The 17,319-nt window shown below is 40.3% G+C and overlaps 1 protein-coding gene across 4 annotated transcripts; it reads right to left on the reverse strand.

The window, feature by feature from the left end:
* Positions 1-687: 687 nt before the first annotated feature.
* On the reverse strand, positions 688-17,003 carry zgc:162472 (uncharacterized protein LOC553495 homolog). Of its 4 annotated transcripts, none has more exons than XM_067483886.1 (29): positions 16,849-17,003; positions 14,123-14,325; positions 13,391-14,033; positions 13,178-13,281; positions 13,008-13,073; positions 12,364-12,519; positions 11,970-12,103; positions 11,753-11,847; positions 11,618-11,672; positions 11,347-11,484; positions 10,985-11,224; positions 10,733-10,793; positions 10,467-10,644; positions 10,272-10,381; positions 9,775-10,156; positions 9,452-9,586; positions 8,966-9,002; positions 8,749-8,862; positions 5,663-8,645; positions 5,155-5,312; positions 4,872-5,041; positions 3,816-3,879; positions 3,557-3,710; positions 3,328-3,466; positions 3,200-3,233; positions 3,000-3,101; positions 2,659-2,911; positions 1,876-2,131; positions 688-1,780 (listed from the first exon to the last, which is right to left on the reverse strand). In XM_067483886.1, the coding sequence occupies exons 2-29, from the start codon at positions 14,317-14,319 to the stop codon at positions 1,682-1,684; spliced, it is 7,257 nt and encodes a 2,418-aa protein (XP_067339987.1). In that variant the 5' UTR covers positions 14,320-14,325; positions 16,849-17,003; the 3' UTR covers positions 688-1,681. The 4 variants fall into 4 exon arrangements, with proteins under 4 accessions (XP_067339987.1, XP_067339988.1, XP_067339986.1 ...); XM_067483887.1 differs by having other exon boundaries at positions 10,494-10,644; positions 12,364-12,522; XM_067483885.1 differs by having other exon boundaries at positions 12,364-12,522.
* Between the last annotated feature and the right edge of the window lie 316 nt (positions 17,004-17,319).

Raw genomic sequence — 17,319 nt, forward strand, 5'->3', positions numbered from 1 at the left:
TCAAGGTGGAGGTGGGTCTGCATCAAGGATCGGCTTTGAGCCCCTTCTTGTTTGCTCTGGTGATGGACAGACTGACAGATGAGGTTAGACAGGAATCTCCATGGACTATGATGTTTGCAGATGACATTGTGATTTGTAGCGAGAGCAGGGAGCAGGTGGAGGAAAATCTAGAGAGGTGGAGGTCTGCTCCGGAAAACAGAGGAATGAAGGTTAGCTGCAACAAAACAGAATACATGTGTGAATGAGAGCGACCCAGGTGGAACGATGAGGTTACAGGAAGCAGAGGTGAAAAAGGTGCAGGAAAAGAGGTGAAGAGGAGAGTGCAAGCAGGTTGGAACAGGTGGAGAAAAGTGTCAGGTGTGTTGTGTGATAAAAGAGAATCAGCGAGAATGAAAGGAAAGGTGTTCAAGACGGTGGTGAGACCAGAGATGTTGTTCGGCTTAGAGACAGTGGCACTGCAGAAAAGACAGGAGACAGAGCTGGAGGTAGCAGAGCTTGAGATGTTGAGGTTCTCTTTGAGAGTGACGAGGATGGACAGGATCAGGAATGAGGACATCAGAGGGTGCTTGGATGCAAAATTGCATAAAATTCTCAATGGCTTGGTGTGATCAGTTTTATGCCTTACTGGCACAATATTTATACTACTGTTAGTACTTTATGTCATATTACTGAACACTGACTCAAATAGTGATGGAAGAATACTTTTTTATTCACATAAGTCCATGTTTTCAGTAAATGAAATATTTAAGGACCTAACATGTTTTTGTTTTTAAGTTTCCACAAAATTACAATTCTGCACATCTGTACAACAGACCTTCAATAGTACAACATCATGTCTTAACCAATGTTTGACAATCCCTGTAAGGGACAAATCTCAAAATATCTGCTGCATTTCATTTCACTAAACTATTGACTAATTGACTGAGAACCCTCCTTTCTTTCATTGCCCTGATCACATTCACACAGTTACACACCTGCAAGCTGCCCATTATAACCAGTCTGACCTGGTGGCCACTGAGCAGCAAGGGGCATCCACATGGGTGTAGATGAGGGAGGGGACACACTGCTTTTTCATGTAGAGATCCTGCCAGGCTGTGGACAGTACTGGCAACCTGTCACAAGCTCACTCTAATAACTAAAAGTTAAACAAGATTAGAACTGATTATGAAATATTGCCAAAGAACTGCATAGAACAGACATTAAAAAGGTAATGAATTTTAATGTACTATAAAATGTAGAGGATCTAGTCACATTACATTTTTCCTCCTTAGGTCACTGAGAGGTCTGTGTTAAAATGCAACACAAGATGTGTGTATAGTGTACAATATTTACATTATCACAGCTAGTTAATAAACAAACGAATAAATAATTCCCAATAATTAACCATTGGGAAGAAAGCTGCCACTTTCAGTCAATTTATTGATAATGACCAATGGACTTTTAAAAAAAAGCATTATGGTAAACTCAAACTACTGTACATATACAAAGTGCTGCTAATAGTCAGAATGCATTTGTTAGCTTTAGGTCATTATAACGGGCAAACCTGTTACAAACCTAAACAAAAAAAACCAAAAAACTTTTAGTTATTAATTCATCTTTAACCGATTCATGAACACAACTAAAACTTTAAAAAGCCAAGCCATGCGCAGGTTTCTTCCCTCACTCTACCTCTCTATGGCTTTTATCCCTCTTCTACATCTGTAAAAATATCACTTAAGAAGTACTGAGATATACTGGTGGGCTCCTCTATAGAGTCGTCACTTTGTTGGAAAGCTGAAACCTAAAACAGAAGAAAAAATAATCAGTTTTAATCGACTTCACATCGGTTGATAACAAATTCATCTGTATTTAGAACACTCCCTGTTCACCTCTTACCTCAGCTGTACACTGAGAAGTGCTAGGCATTGGCGTCTGTCTAACTTCCACTTCAGTTTGTGTTGGGGACATGGTAGACAATTCAGAGTGAGTGGCATGTGGCGTTTGTGTCCGACTTGGTGTTCCAGGGACGTCACGCAATGTTGTGCTAGATGGTTCTCCTGCTGCACGTGAGCTCTTGGAAACTGCTTTGCCACGTGCATGATCGCTTGAAGCTGCAGTGCTGTTGTTTTCAGGCAGGAAGTCTTTGGGATTTCTGTCAGGAATTATAAAATGAACATTTCAAATATTTCTGCAAAGTTATTAAGATTTTATTCAGCAAGTGTCAGCGTGCTAAATTGCTGATCATCATTTTAACATACATTTCCATTTAAAGTTACAGTGTGCAACATTTTTTTCCACATACTTCCTGTGACAGTACTGGCAGCAGTGCCCAGATAATCACTACTAAAAGCATTTGCATGACGCTTGCACTTCTGTTCAATCAGTTCCGTAGCTTTTTTATTTTTATTTTTATTTTTTTGGGATAACTACAATTACCTGTAGGGTTGTGGGGAACGTAGCGGGGTATCAAAGCAAAACAGTTTCAGGGCAGGGAGAGAGATAGCTGGACTGAGCAGGGAGGACTGATTCTAAGTCTCACATTAGCACTAGCTTAAATGGCACACTGTAACTTTAGGTACAGCCTCATACAGCTGGTAGCATGGCTGAAGACTTTGGTTTTAACAATGGGTAATTAACATGATTCACTGTTAAAAATGATTTTCCTTTGTTTTTTCTCACCTACTACGACTGCTGCTCATCCGAGTTGGTGCCGCTGAGCAGCTGTCCCTTTTATGTGTCTGAGTCTCCTCTTTGATCTCTGCTTGATCACCACTTCCTTTCTGTGGTTCAGTGACAACCTCATCGCTTGCATCAGAGACCTCTGGCTGCACAGAAGGCCCATGATGATGATGGAGGTCCTGGATGGTATTTCTAGTGAGGGTCTTGCTGCCTTTTGTCTGTCTTGCACCTCTGGACTTAACCTGCAATTTGGCTGGTTCACAGACAAAAAGGTAAATGATGGAAAAAGATGTGCCCAATTTGCTGAGAAAACATGCAATGAGTATGGATCTTTTAAATACCTCTTCCTCGAGTGCCTGTTAGTTTTTGCTTTGCTGTGGTACTTTCAACTTCATTATTGTCTACATTCTCTGAAAATGTAGCTGATTGAACTGTGGTACCCTCTGTTCCATTAACAGAAAAAGACAACATTAATACATATTACAATACAATATCAATCATTATTTTTTTTTTAAAAACAAAAAGGATGCAAGTGACCAACCATGTGCATCCACTGGATTCTTCACAATCGAACCCTGTTGTGGATGAAAAGAAAAAAAAAAAAAGTATGATAAACTGACATTATGTCACAATGCAGATAACAAATGGTTCCTTATGAACTTCACTTACCATATGTGTAGTTAGGTCCAACTCAATATCATTTACATTGATGAGGCTCATCTCAACACTCTCTTCTGTGGACCTCGGCACAGGGACCTCAGATCGAGACCCATCTTCTGCAGCTGCTAAACTCTCTCCAGGAACACATCTGTGGAGGGAAGAAAGTTGAAGCATCAAGCACCAAACAGAATGGGCTACTTGCCTGCCTGGATGACTAGCTGATAAATGCAACACAAACCTCTGTTGCTGTATTGATGCATCTGTTAGAGGAAGATAAGAGAGGGGCTCAACTGCCCTGTCGACCACCTCCCCTGATGAGCACACTGGGATCTCAGTCAGAGAAAGAATGAAAAATGGTTCATCTGGATCTGAAGGCACCTGCTGTGACAGCACTGAGCGAAAAAATGATTGTTTTTAGTCAAAGCCGTTGCATCTATTCAGTTGGAAGTATAAAATATCAGTTGATTCGAGTGAAATGTGATCTATGATTAACTTACAGCCTGGAAATATGCTGAGACCTGGATGATTCTGGGTACCTTCTTGACTGGATGTTGATGTACTCTAGGATTAAAAGAATTTAAGGATGACTCATTAGACATTATGAGCAGCTCGTATTACACTTGTTCAAAGCTGTGTTAACTTAGTGTAATGAGCTGTCGGGAGTGTGCTGTTGCCACTATACAGGAGCGTTCCCAGTCTTCTCTTTTGTCAAGGCCCCTTCATTAACACAACTCATCCACTTCCAAATGTGTTGTTTGATTTTCAGCAGAAATCAATTAAATTCAATCTTTTTAACCACGTATCCATCCATTATCTAACAATTTAGATCTTTGATCCAGTAAATTTCCAGAAATCCATGTTGCAAAGCCGGTATGACGTATGGGGATTACATTACTTTAGACTAACAAATTGCTCTCTGTGGAAAGTCTCCTTTAAGGTAAGTTAATCAGTCCCTCAACAATTGCACTTAACCTTTTGTGATTGCTGTTACCCGTCTGATTTTGCAACAGCTTTTAAAGAAAAAATTGAAATGCATGTTTTTAATAATGTGAGACCACACAGAATTCATGGGGGATTGATTGAATTATTCTAACTGAGATCACAAGATCACTAATTCCTAGATGGACAGGTTCATCTATAGCCGTGTAATTAGAGAATCCTCTGACTTTTGAGGTTCCCTGAATCTCTATCACCATTCACTACTGCATCAACTATAGTAGCCTGATGTCAAATATGTATGTATGTATGTAAGTATGTTCCTTTCCTTATGTAACAAACAGGACGATGAACGCGGGTTTAAAACCCTTCCACAAAGACTCAGTCAATTCACTATCCTCTTAGGTGCCAAAACTGCTCATGATCCCTCACCACCTTGGCATGAATTAGAATGCATTCAAAAGTACAGAACTTTTTGTTTGCCTTTCTAAATTAATCTGTACGACACAGTAAGACCAAAATGGGTTAAGGACTAAAAAAAGGACACTGCAATCACACATTTAATGTGCCTCAGTTAAACCAGTTATGCCACTTTCTAAGCAGAATATTTATCTTACCTGGATAGATGTTATTTTAGTTAAACAACTAAGAGAAGACCCAGAATCTTCTAAAGGGGAGTCTTGGCCAATATGTTGTATTACAGCTCCCTCTACTGGCTCCTGAACTTCAGGTCTGAGTTCAGACTCAGGTTGAGAAACAGAAGTATCCACAATGTGTGAGCAAGACTCTGGAAAACAAGACACATTTGTCAGCAACAAAAGTACTGCGGGGCTAAATTCCTTAAATATATACTTATATACTTATCAGGGATAAGGGAACGTTCATTGTAAAGTAGCAAACCTGCTTCTACTTGTGATGTGCTCTGGACTTGTTGGCGTCGTGGAGGCTGAGTGCTGCGGCCCAGCTTAGGTCTAGGTTTTAGCCTACCTCTACGGGTTGAAGAAGCTTTTCTTAAAGATGAGGAGGAGTCAGTTGACTCAGACTGTGATTCATCAGTTCTTTGTTGAGGAAGGAAAACAATGTTACGGGCAAAATTTCTACTTACAGTTCATTTAAAACAAAGGCAGTAAACAAGAAAAATGTCTACCTTTTCTACATTTTTAGATAATTATTTGTAAAACTATTTGAAAACCAATCATCATTTTCCTTTCACTTCCTAATTATGTACCACTATGTGTTGGTTTATCACATACAATCCTAATAAAACAGATTTACCTTTGTGGTTAAAACGTGTTGAAAATGGGAAAAGGGTATAAATACTTTTGCAAGGCACTGTATTTACTATGTCAGTTGCCTTTTGAAGGTATTTAAATGTTGACAAGAACCAGGGAAAAGACTCACGACTTACCTATTGGCAGATGGAGAATTGTCGTTGGATGTTTGATTATTTTTACTAATTTCAGAACATTGTTGAGCTACATCTTGGCTCTGTCCCTCTGAGTAACTCACTGGACATGATGGATGGCTGCTCTCTGTTGGGTCTGCTTTACTAGTCAACACAACTTCTGAAGAATGGACATTTGAAATCGCAGTTGGATGATCCGTTGGTTGGGTATTTCGCTCTGTAACCCTAGTTGGCATGTCCAGCTTGCAGTCACCTTTTAAAGCAGGTTCACCTTCCACTTTGTCGTTACACAATGTTTTCTCTTCTGTGAAATTTTCACCATTTTTAATTTCAGGAACTGAGTCCGTCAGCATAGATTGATTGTCAATCCCAGATGTTGCAATCATATCAGAGGATGCACCCATGTCATTTGTGCTTTCCAGAGACATTTCTGGAAATGCTGATGAGGTTAGCAGTTGTGTCTTTAATGGACAATTTATTGATCTCATGTCATGTTTTTCGGGTTCCAGTTCTGCTCGTGCACTGTTTATATCCACTGGCTTGTTTATTTGAGGTTTTTCTAGTTTAATATCCTTTGGCTGCAAATTTGACCGTGTTGTTCTGATAGAAGAAGTAAGATTAGGCTTAGGCTTGACCTTTGGAAAGCGTCTGCGTCTTTGAGGTACATTTGTTTCTGAGCTCTCGGAGCTTGAGTGTATTCCGACTTCAACATCAGTCTTTTGTCCCTCAGTTGAAGATAATTCCTCATCATGAGTGACCAATTCCAGTGACAGTAACGACACTGAAGAAGTTTCGGCTAAGCTGGTAGAGCAAGTTGGCTGTGCTTCTACCTCTGCAGTTGGGTGGTCACTGAATTCAGAGTGTGAAGCTGAGCTGGACGGTTTCTGCATCATTGGGTCTTCTGTGCTTTGCAGTTCTGGCAAAGTTTTTCTTGTTGTCTGTGGTAGGTTTGGTTTGGGTTTGACTTTCTGTAGGCTACTTATCTTAGACTGGCAAGTTGATGCAGCTTCATCTTCTATTGTCTGACTGTCAGCTAACTCTACTACAGGTCTGACATGTGCTACCGAATGGTCCCCGTCTTCTTTAGCTGGGCCCGATTCTTTGTTTGACCCTTGTCCAACTACTGATTCTGTTACAGCTGAGTCTGCTGAAACTGGATTCATGGTACTGCACTCTATGGATTCTGATGTTGTGACTCCCCTGGTCTGTTGCTTACTGGGTTGAAACTGGACTGTAAATAATTTCTGGCTTTCTGAAGCCCTCTGACCTGATGAGGTCGCACCTGAGTCTTCCTGACCAAAAACATCAGTAGTTTTTCCCTCAGTTGTAGAGGATTCTTCTGTTTGTGTAAGAGAAGAGCCTAAATAGAATGGTGGTTTTAAACATGAAGTGGGTACCGTGCTGCGTGTTGTTTTTTCAGGAGGGGTAAATTTGGGGATTGGAGCTGGGCTGGAGTCTTTATTTATAGAATCTTTGTTAATTTGAGGCTTACACCGAGCAGTTCTGGATGCCTGTGGCAAGTTTGGTTTGGTTTTGACTTTTGGTAATCGACTCCTTCTTGGTTGGCAAGCATCTGCAGCTTTGCTCTCTGCTTGTAGACTGACAGGTAAATCTTCTACATGTGTAACAAAACTAGCAGAAAGGCTACTGTTCTCTTTGACTGGGGCAGAATCTGTACTTGACCACTGCTCAACTTGTGGTTCTGGGACTGATCTTTCAGGTGTTGCTGGATTAGAGCCACTCACGATTACCTCAGACATCGTTTTTTCATCTGTAGACTCAGATTTAGAGTCTGTCTGTGTTCTAGCCTGCTCTCTACTGGATTTAAGCTGGTCTTCAGATAAGTTCAGGTTTTCTATGGCACTTTGACCAGACGTTGCTGCACCTGAATCTTCTTGACCAAAAAGTCCAACATCTGTATTCTTTTTTACAGTAAAGTCTAAACCCAACGATGGCAAACAATCTGGAGCAGGAGGATTTGTTTTTACAGGAGAGGTGAAACAAGCTTGTTTTGGTTCAACCACTGCTATCGTTCTTTTATTCGATTCAGGGATTTGAGTTGTACTGGATTCTGTGTCTGTAGTATTTTTTGTGATATGAGACTTGGGCTGAGCAGTTCTAGATATCTGTAGTAGGTTTGGCTTGGGTTTGACTTTTTGTAGTCGAGTCCTTTTAGACTGACAAGCAGATGCAACGTCACTGACTGGTTCTTTACTGACCGATAAATCTACAGCAGCAGAATTCTGACTGTCTTCTTGAACAAGAACAGAATCTGCATGTGATCCATGCTCAGCTTGTGGTGCTGTGGCTGATATGTCAGATGTTACTGGTTTGGTAGAGCCACTCTCCATTTTTTCAGTGTGATATATGTATTTTCCATCTTTGCAGGCAGGCAACGACTTGGCTTGTTCTAAACTGGGTACAAAATTGGAATCAGAAAAGCTCTGGCTTTGGTTTCCTGAGACATTTTGATATTTTAGAACACCTGATTCTATATTAATGAGAGATGTGTCCTGACTGCCAGAGGGCTCTTCTGTTTGACCGTCTTTACCACAGAAAATGTCATCTTTTACTGATGCTGGAGTAGATTCTGGTATCTCAGAGGATCCTTCATTTGGAACAAATTCGGTGACAGTGGATGTCTGTGGTTGGGATTTGGGCTGTGTAGTCATTGAGGGTTGGCCAAGTTCAGGTTTAGGTTTCACCGCCGATGCATTGCTTCTACCGGTTTGTGGAGACATTTTCTTTGAACTTTCTGGACCTGACTGCAATTGAAGGTTATGGTTCATATCAAAACCAGACCTCTGCTCATTAGAAATCTTGGTTTTAACAACAGCCACGTTGCCATTGTTCACTGTGCAGTTTTGTACATCCACAGTCGAAACAACCTCTGACGTACAAGGAGCAGCACTTTGTTTACGTGCAGCAGGGTTTGATGGAATCTCGCCTTCTAGGTATTGGCTTGTTTCTATGTTTGATATTGTCTCTGCAATTAAACAAAATTTAAATTTCAAAATTATTGTAGTTGAATTTATACCAAGAAAATTCAACTCCAATATGAGTCATGTTGTAGCTGCCAAGTCTCTAACCTGTTTGATGATCTTGTGAGGCCATTTGATTCTGCGTTAGGTGAGAGAGGGGTGTCAGGTTGCTAATGGTCAACAGGGTTTGAGCAGCCTCATTGTAGCTTTCATCCTCAGATACTGAAACAAGAAAAAAAAAATATAACCAAAAATGCATACAACATAGATATGCACTGTATGTTTTAATTCAACGGAAGCTACCAAGAATATATGTTCAATGTACCTTCTGTGTGTTCTGAAGAAAGGAAATCTATAACATCCTGCAAGGCAAAATACATATTTTAAGTCATAAAAAAAGAGTCCTATAGAAGCCAGACGTAGTTGTGAAAGGATGAAATGAAAATGAAAATTACCCCAATTACACTTCTTTGGCATTATTGTTATTGCAATTATTATTATGGTTAGATCTGGACGCAAAAAAACATCTCAGCAAAAATGAAATACTAATACTGCATGCATGCAAAAACTAAACCTCTCTAGAAATGACAGTAAGACATGATATACTAAAGTCATCATAAACAAAAATACTCAAAATAAAGTGAAATGCTAGGATACAAAAATAACTTTGCCAGCAAATGAAGGCTGATTTTTTAGATTAGACTAGCCAGCTCTCAAATTATCCGATTAATAACGCACTGATACTACTTTATAGTGAAATCACAGTTTGGTTTAATTTCACTTTGATTTATTTTAGGCATAGTACACTTACAACCAACAGATCCAACTGATGTTCACACGGTTCTGCTGTGCCCATCTCATTTTGTGCCTGCTCACAAGAGGCATCAGGGCTCAGTGCATCTTGGGAGATGCTCAAGACATCAGGCATGTTTTCCAAGATATCAAGCTACGTGTAGAATGAGGGGAGTCAGATTGGAGGGTTTGAATTATGGGATGTTCAGGCATGCAAGGAGAAAAAAAACGTCATGCAAAAAAGCAAAATAAAATAAACGTTTGTTATACAAATTATGTAAAAATAAAATTAATGGATGGCTTGTATCTATGCAGGACTAGATGGGAAACTCTTTCTCATACCTCCTCCATAGTCTCTTCCACCACTGAAATTATAGGATGTGGTGAGCGCAGGCTGGCAGGCACAAATGCAGGAGGAGAGCCATCGTTACTTAAGCTACATGCAGGGTCCTGCTCCTCCATGATCCCCCACTCCTCTTCATTTTCCTCATCACTGAAATCTGACTGAGAAGCCCTGAGGGTTATTAGTCTGGGCTTTTTGGACTCTTGGTCAGATTGTGGATTTGATGGTCTTCCCCTCTTGGCTTTACATTTGGGTTTAGGCTTGGCAGCAGATGCAGGGTTCCTATTTGGTGAGGTAGGCGGGTCATCAGATTCAGAGCATTTTGTTTCCTCTTTAGAAGAGCAAGTCAAGAGCTTGGTGGGTTTAGGGACTCTGCCATACCTACAAAACATAAATCCCACAGGGATGAAGAAGAATTTCTTTAAAAAATGGAATGTTATTTTAATACAATGTCAGAACCGGAGTCAATGGCAACATGATATGTATAATACTGGACCTAGTAGGTCTTGGAGCGTGAAGAACAGCTTCCTCTTCTTCAGAGGAAATCTCATCATTGTCTGAAATCCTCTTACTGCCTTCCTTTAAAGTGGATCCATCTTTACTTTCCTAAAAGATCAACCTAACTTTTAGTAAGAGAAAGTAACAACATGTATTTACATCTGATGATTAAAAATAAAACTAAAAGAATAACCTGCTCTTTAGATGCACCATCACTCACAGGGTCTTTGGCCGTTGTAGGGGGTGATGGAGCCTTTTTACCCCACTTTCGGCCCAAAGGTAGTAGTGGTTTTGGTGCTTTCCCACGTGAGAGTGTAGCTGGCTTGACTGCAGTGTCCTTAGTTGCAGTAGTATTCTCAGTCTTTTCAAACCTGAAACAGGACAGAAAAACAAAATTTTAATTCCAAATAAAAATATTAAACTTTTTAAAAATGCCTAAAATGTTCTAAGTTTCATTACACGTCTGAATTTGTGGGGTCCTGTGGTGCTGCATCACTGTCCTCAGGTATGCTGGCCTCACCTTAACATAGAAAAGCAAAGCAAAATTAGGTTGCAAGCTTAAATCAGCAGGGGCCGAGAACGCGTGCAGAGACTGGGAAAACATGAAGTTCATGTGCACTCTACACTGCAGTGTTTTTACACACAGTTACATCTTTTAATCCTCTGTAAGAGGTAAGAACATTTTCACGGATTAACTGAATACTTCTGTACCTTGGTCACTGCTCTTTTCACTCATTTTCTTATTATTTGGCTCCTCATTTGAAGGATCCTGTTTAATCTTTCTTTTTCCTTGTCTCTGAGGTTTGGAAGCGCTGGTTCCCCCTTCGTTACAGAGGTGTTCATTCTCTTTTTCTCCCTCCTCCTCATCCAGGTCAGGAACTTCATTTTCATCTTCCTCATCTTCCTCCTCTTCCTCCTCCACACAACTCAGTTTCCTTGCAGTTTTTCTGCCTGTGAAGGGAACGAGAACACTGAATTGCTGAATCGAGACAAAGGAAAACAATATCCAAGAAAGACATAAAGTTATGAATAAAATAAAAGAAAACTCCCTTATTGTTAAACAAGATAGTTACCCTTTGTCTTTTTCTTCTTCTGCTTGTTGGGGAAGTTCTTCTCAGCAAGTGACTTGAGTTTCTTCTTGCTTTTCTGAAATTCCATAATCTTTTCCAGCAGCTTAGAAAAATATTCTATGTCCAGCCTGCGCCTCTCTCCTACAAAACAAATAATGTTACAGCTTATTAATGTTACAGTGTTAATGTTACATGAAAATGTACAAAGGAAATTATTAATTTAATATTTAACAACACAATATGTAATATTATATTTAATTTACTGAATACTCACTGAAAGCTTTGTCAACTCTCCAGGAATTAACTCGCTCTTCTCTTTTGAATTTGCTCTAAAAATGTACATGAATATATCAATATAAACAAGAACCTAATAAAGTGCCAACTGAGTGTATGTGAAGTCATCACTGACCTTTATCTCTGATCGAGCTCTGTGTGGGAACAGTTGACAAATCATGGAAAAGTCTGTCCCCACCATACTGATAGCCAAGAAGAACATGTCTGTTTCTGAAAACCACCAAATTAAAAACAAACAAACAAAAAATATAACAAAGGCAAAATATGTGACATAAATACTATATAAATTACACTTCAGGTGTCTATACATGTATTAATAATAACAGTTCAACCTTCACTAGACCAGGGTTTCGGACAGGTTGATGTCCTAAAGCTTGAGTAAGTTGTAGTGGACCCGCGCTCAAAGATAGGGTCTCGATCTTGTGCTGGGTTTGGGCCCTTGGCACGCTGGACTTCCACTGTCAAACTGAAATATAGGAAATATATTACACAACAAAATAACTGGGGCCATCATCACTATTATCACAAAAATAAAACAATGTTGCAATGCTTCTGTTGGTAAGAAAAGGCACATATCTGAAGAATGTCTTACATATGTTTGTAGACATTGTTAGTCACTTTGTTTTAAGATAATGAAAAACTAAAGTGTACGACATCTTATCTTCAATCACTGGGCACAGGAAAGCAGATACATATTAAAGAATAACCTATGAAAAGTCCACTGACCTCTCTTCATCAATGATCAGTGAGCCATCCTCTGCCACTTTGACCTGAGGAACCATAAGTGCGTCTTCCTGGTCTTCTTCTGCCTCCTCATTTTCTTCCTCCCTTGAATTTCCAATTTTAGGGAGGACTTCAGGCACTTGCGCTCTCTCTGGAGACCTGCTAGGATCATATGGCAAACATTATGTAGTAAGTAACAGATCGATATAAAAAGACACCAGCACTGGCTGTTGATACAGACTTATTGCAAACTCCGCAATATTGCATGGTTTCCTTCCTATATGTTTTGAGTATATTGCCATCAGAGAGAATTTCTAACAACCTAATAATGTTGAGGAACACAAACAATGTATGAACTGTACATTTAGATTCTTTTGTGTTTTAGACCTTTGAAGCACAACTGATTTGTCGCATCTTGTACCTACTAACGTTTTATTGTTGCATGCAAATGAAAACTTTAAAGTAAACAACGAAAACACAAAAAAACTGTTCTTGCAATAATGAAGTATGGATATAAATAGGGACAGCCACAATAAGGATAATAATATGTATATCATTTCATTTTTCAGTATGTATACATCATCAATAAAACTAATGCAAGAACGGTTATTTTAAATACATGTAAAATGACTATGGGACAATCTTACTCTTCTCTTTCTGGTGAAGCTGGGACCACAGTTTCATTCTCCTGAGTTGAGTGTTCCAAACTGGACCTACAGAAATTCAGTCAAATAAAATTAGGTAACAGATAAAATTCAGGATAATCCACAGATGGCCTAAATTGATTGTGTGATAAAATTGCAGAAGGGAAACTTACGTCATGGGGTTAGACATCGGTAGATAACGAATAAGGTCCCTCATAGTCATTTTGGCAGGATCTAAAGTATATTCCTTTTGACGTGCCTTGGCCTTCTTGAGTTTCTGCACATTTAATAATACCACTTCTTTACATTAACCAGTCAAGTTATAATTAACAGTATATAATTATCACATATTAAACTTTATAATGCACAGAATAGTCTATGGTCACCTTTTCTTTATGCCTCTCTTCTTTGAGTAGCTGTCTGAGCTTTTGGGCCTTTGCCAGCCTCTGTAGGTCTGATGGATCATTCAGGAGTCTAGTCAACGACATCGCTGATGGTGACAGTGAAAGTCCACTTTTGGATGATACTAGAGTCTTTGCTTTCTCTGACAGTTCAATGACTTCTTTGTCTGGTATAATAGGGGGCACTCTATCTGGTGGTCTTGGAGGTATTTCTTTGATTTGACTCCCTGACGTGCCTCCCAAATGTTTGCCACTGTAAGCTAGCAGATTGGTTTGCAGTGTCGAGTCGTCAGATGAAGGAACAGTAGAAGATGCGGAGCGGTCAGAGGAGATGGGTGTGACTTTGGGTTGCATTTTAGACTGCTTATTATCCTCAGAACACCTCCGTCTCCTTGGAGACTGGAGCCCCTGAGGAGCTGATGTACAACTAATATGGCTAGATGTTGCTGGTTTGTCCACGTCTGACTCAGAGACTTCAACAGGGGTTTCAGAGCTCGCCTTGACAGGGGACTTCCGAGCAAGGGTAGCAGGTCGGCCTGGTGCCACTTTAGGCTTAACTGAAAACCGCTTCCTTCTCTGGACTGCAGCTAAGGGGTTGCCACCATCCCCATTTTGATCACCGGCATTCCTAAAAAGTAGTAAGAATGGTTATTATGATAAAACAGTACTCGTGTGTTCTTATTTAAATTTTAGAAGCCCTTTATGCTTGTCACTCACCCTGAGCCTGTCGTTTGTTCTACTGGGGCCACAGTAGAGTTGTTATCTGTTACAGCAGTAGCACCTTTGCTCTCACTGTTGTCTCTGGGAGTCTCAGTGGCCTCCTGATGTGCAGAAGGGGCCTCCTGAGGTGTTGCTGCTGTTCTCCCCGCTGTGCTAACATTGGGCCGAATACTAAATCTCGATCGACGAAACATTTTGACCTGAGAGCACACGGGACAGCAAAACTGCATTAGTATTCCATGAGTATAACCTGCAAAAATTGTTTAAAAAAATTGCCAAAAAAGAAAGAAATACTAAAGTCTCTTAAAAAAAAAAAAAATCTTTATCTCTTAAAAAAAAATCCTTTATGCTCTTTCTCGCACTTGCATCTCATAAACGTAACACTTTTCTGATAGGACTTTGCTTTGATGTTTTCTCCTTGACTTAGATTTTTGCTGCCTTGTACCTCACTTTGGATAAAAACGTCTGCTAAATGACTAAATGTAAATGTAAAGTAAACAGAATTATGAAGTTACAGAAAAAAGTAGAGGCGTGATTAATTGACTTGAATACAGTGCATCCATAAAGTTTTAGAATTGCTTAACTTTTTCCACATTTTGTTAATTTACAGCTTTATTTCAAAATGGATCAAATACATTATTTTCCTCAAAGTTCTTCAAACAATACCCCCTAATGACAACGTTAAAGAAGTTTGTTTAAAATCTTTTCAAACTAATTAAAAATTAAAAACCAAAAAAGTCACATGTACACAAGCATTCACAGCACCAAATTAGCACCAATTACAGCCTCAGGTCTTTCTGAGAGTGATGCCACAAGCTTGGCAAACCTCTTTTTGGGCTGTTTCTCCCGTTCTTCTTTGCACTACCTCTCAAGCTCCATCAGGTTGGATGGGGAGCGTCGGTGCACAGCCATTTTCAGATCTCTCCAGAAACATTCAATCGCGTTCAAATCTGGGCTCTGGCTGGGCCACTCAAGGACATTCAGAGTTTTCCCGTAGACAGTCCTTTGTTATCTTGGCTGTGTGCTTAAGGTTGTTGTCCTGTTAAAAGATGAACTGTCACCTCAGTCTAAGGTCCAGAGTGCTCTGGAACGGGTTTTTATCAAGGATGTCTCTGTACATTGCTGCATTTATCTTTCCCTCCATCCTGGCTAGTCTCCCAGTTCCTGCCTCTGAAAAACATCCCCACAGCATGATGGTCAGGTGGTGCCTGGTTTACTCCAGACAGGACACTTGACATTCGGGCCAAAGAGTCTAAATCAGACCAGAGAATTTTGTTTCTCATGGTCTGAGAGTTCTTCGGGTGGGCAGTCATGTGCCTCCTACCGAGGAGTGGTTTCCGTCGGGTTCTTGGTCATCTCCCTGTCTAAGGCCCTTCAATCTCAACTGCTTGGTTTGCCCGGCTGCTCGCGCTAGGCAGAGTCCTGGTGGCTTCAAACTTGATGATGGAGGCCACTGTGCTCACTGGGACCTTCTTTAAATTAGCAAAGATTTCAAAGAAACTTCTTTCACGTTGTCATTATGGGGTATTGTTTTTAGAATTTAGAGGAAAATAATGAATTTGATAGAAGAATGTAACATAACAAAATGTGGAAAAGGTTAAGTGTTTCTAATACTTTCTGGATGCACTGTAAATACATTTGACTGCTTTAATAATGGAGTAACACACGTGTAGAAATAGAGTTTCCATGTGAAATGCTCCTAACACAAAGCCTTTAAAGACAAAGGGATGTCCTTACAATGATGTACTGCAAAAATACTGCAACTACAGTTTACATGGTCACATATTGCGAAATCAATGCAATGTGTGTCTGCATTCGTTACCACTTATCATTGTTCCGCTTACAGACTGCATTCTAACATAACTGCTAATCACCTCATGATGGTCATATATTTCAAAAGCTGGCTTCTCTTTTCCTTTCAGCTGTTGCTTTTCAGGGGTCACCACAGCAAATCATCGTCTTCCTTGGCAACAATTAACTTATGTCCTTTCTCACTACATCCATAATCTCCTCTTTGGTCTTCCTCTGCTGCCTTGCTGCCAACCTCAGCATCCTTCTACCGATATATTCACAGTCTCTCCTCTGAACATGTCCAAACCACCTCAGTCTGTCCTCTCTGACTTTATTTCAGAAACCTCTAACATGAGCTGTCCCTCTGATGTCCTCATTCCTGATCCTGTCCATCCTCGTCCCCCCCAAAGAGAACCTCAACATCTGACACACCTGACACTTTTCTTCACCACGTCTTTCCCACACTTTCTATTGCAAATGTATGGCAGTAGTGGAGCAGGATCCAATTGTAATACTTTGATCGACCTACCTGCGAGTGGGCTAGTTAGTGAGTGCGGCGGTACCGCCGGTGAAAACGCTAACGCTTATTAACATAATTAATAACTGCTTTGCGTAGTAATTCTCAGTCAATCGTAACGCCCGGGAAGCTAACAGTCGCGGAGCCGTTAACCGTAGCCGTCAAGACGGTCACAATGAAACAGCATCAGGTGCTTACAAGGCGAAAGCAGCAAGCAAAATGTTTAGCGAAGGACATATTTGGCACACAACACGTTGGAAGGTAAAGCTGTGAACGTTGCACAAAGCCTGGCACTCGAACGGCAACACTTTCGGCTCCTCTTTACTCAGACCGCCCTGTTGTTGCCAACACTGAGACGCGGGGACAGCTCCAGTCACCATTTTTTTACTACGTCTGCGTCTCTTAGTAAACTCACCGCGATGTACGTGCTCACAAATGTGCCATTTGCTGGGAGAAATGAGCTTCTAGCTGGCAGTCGACGACGAGTAACGTTGACAAGTAGCGGACTCAATGCACACGATAGTCCTCCATGTTTTCTGCTTCACGCGATGCTATCGCGAGGGGAAAGGCATTATGGGAAATGTAGTAGAGGATATGAATGAGGCAATAGTGCACAGTTTAGTGCAAGACTTGTTGCACAGCTATTGGCATATACGTCAGTGTAAAAATGCCACTCAGTGAATTTTGTTCTCTCATTTCTCTGTGTTCTTCCTCTCAAACATGCATGTTTTTGATTTGTTTGTTCTATTGACCAACTACACTTTTGACAGGTGAGGTACTGCACTTTGAACATATGGTGCATATACTAGTACTTTGCTTTGCCATTATAAGTTTTTCACATATTTCACTAGAATTTTGAAAAATGTCTGCAGTATTGAAGGTCCCA

Source organism: Channa argus, chromosome 18 (assembly GCF_033026475.1).
Source record: "Channa argus isolate prfri chromosome 18, Channa argus male v1.0, whole genome shotgun sequence".
NCBI lineage: Eukaryota > Metazoa > Chordata > Actinopteri > Anabantiformes > Channidae > Channa > Channa argus.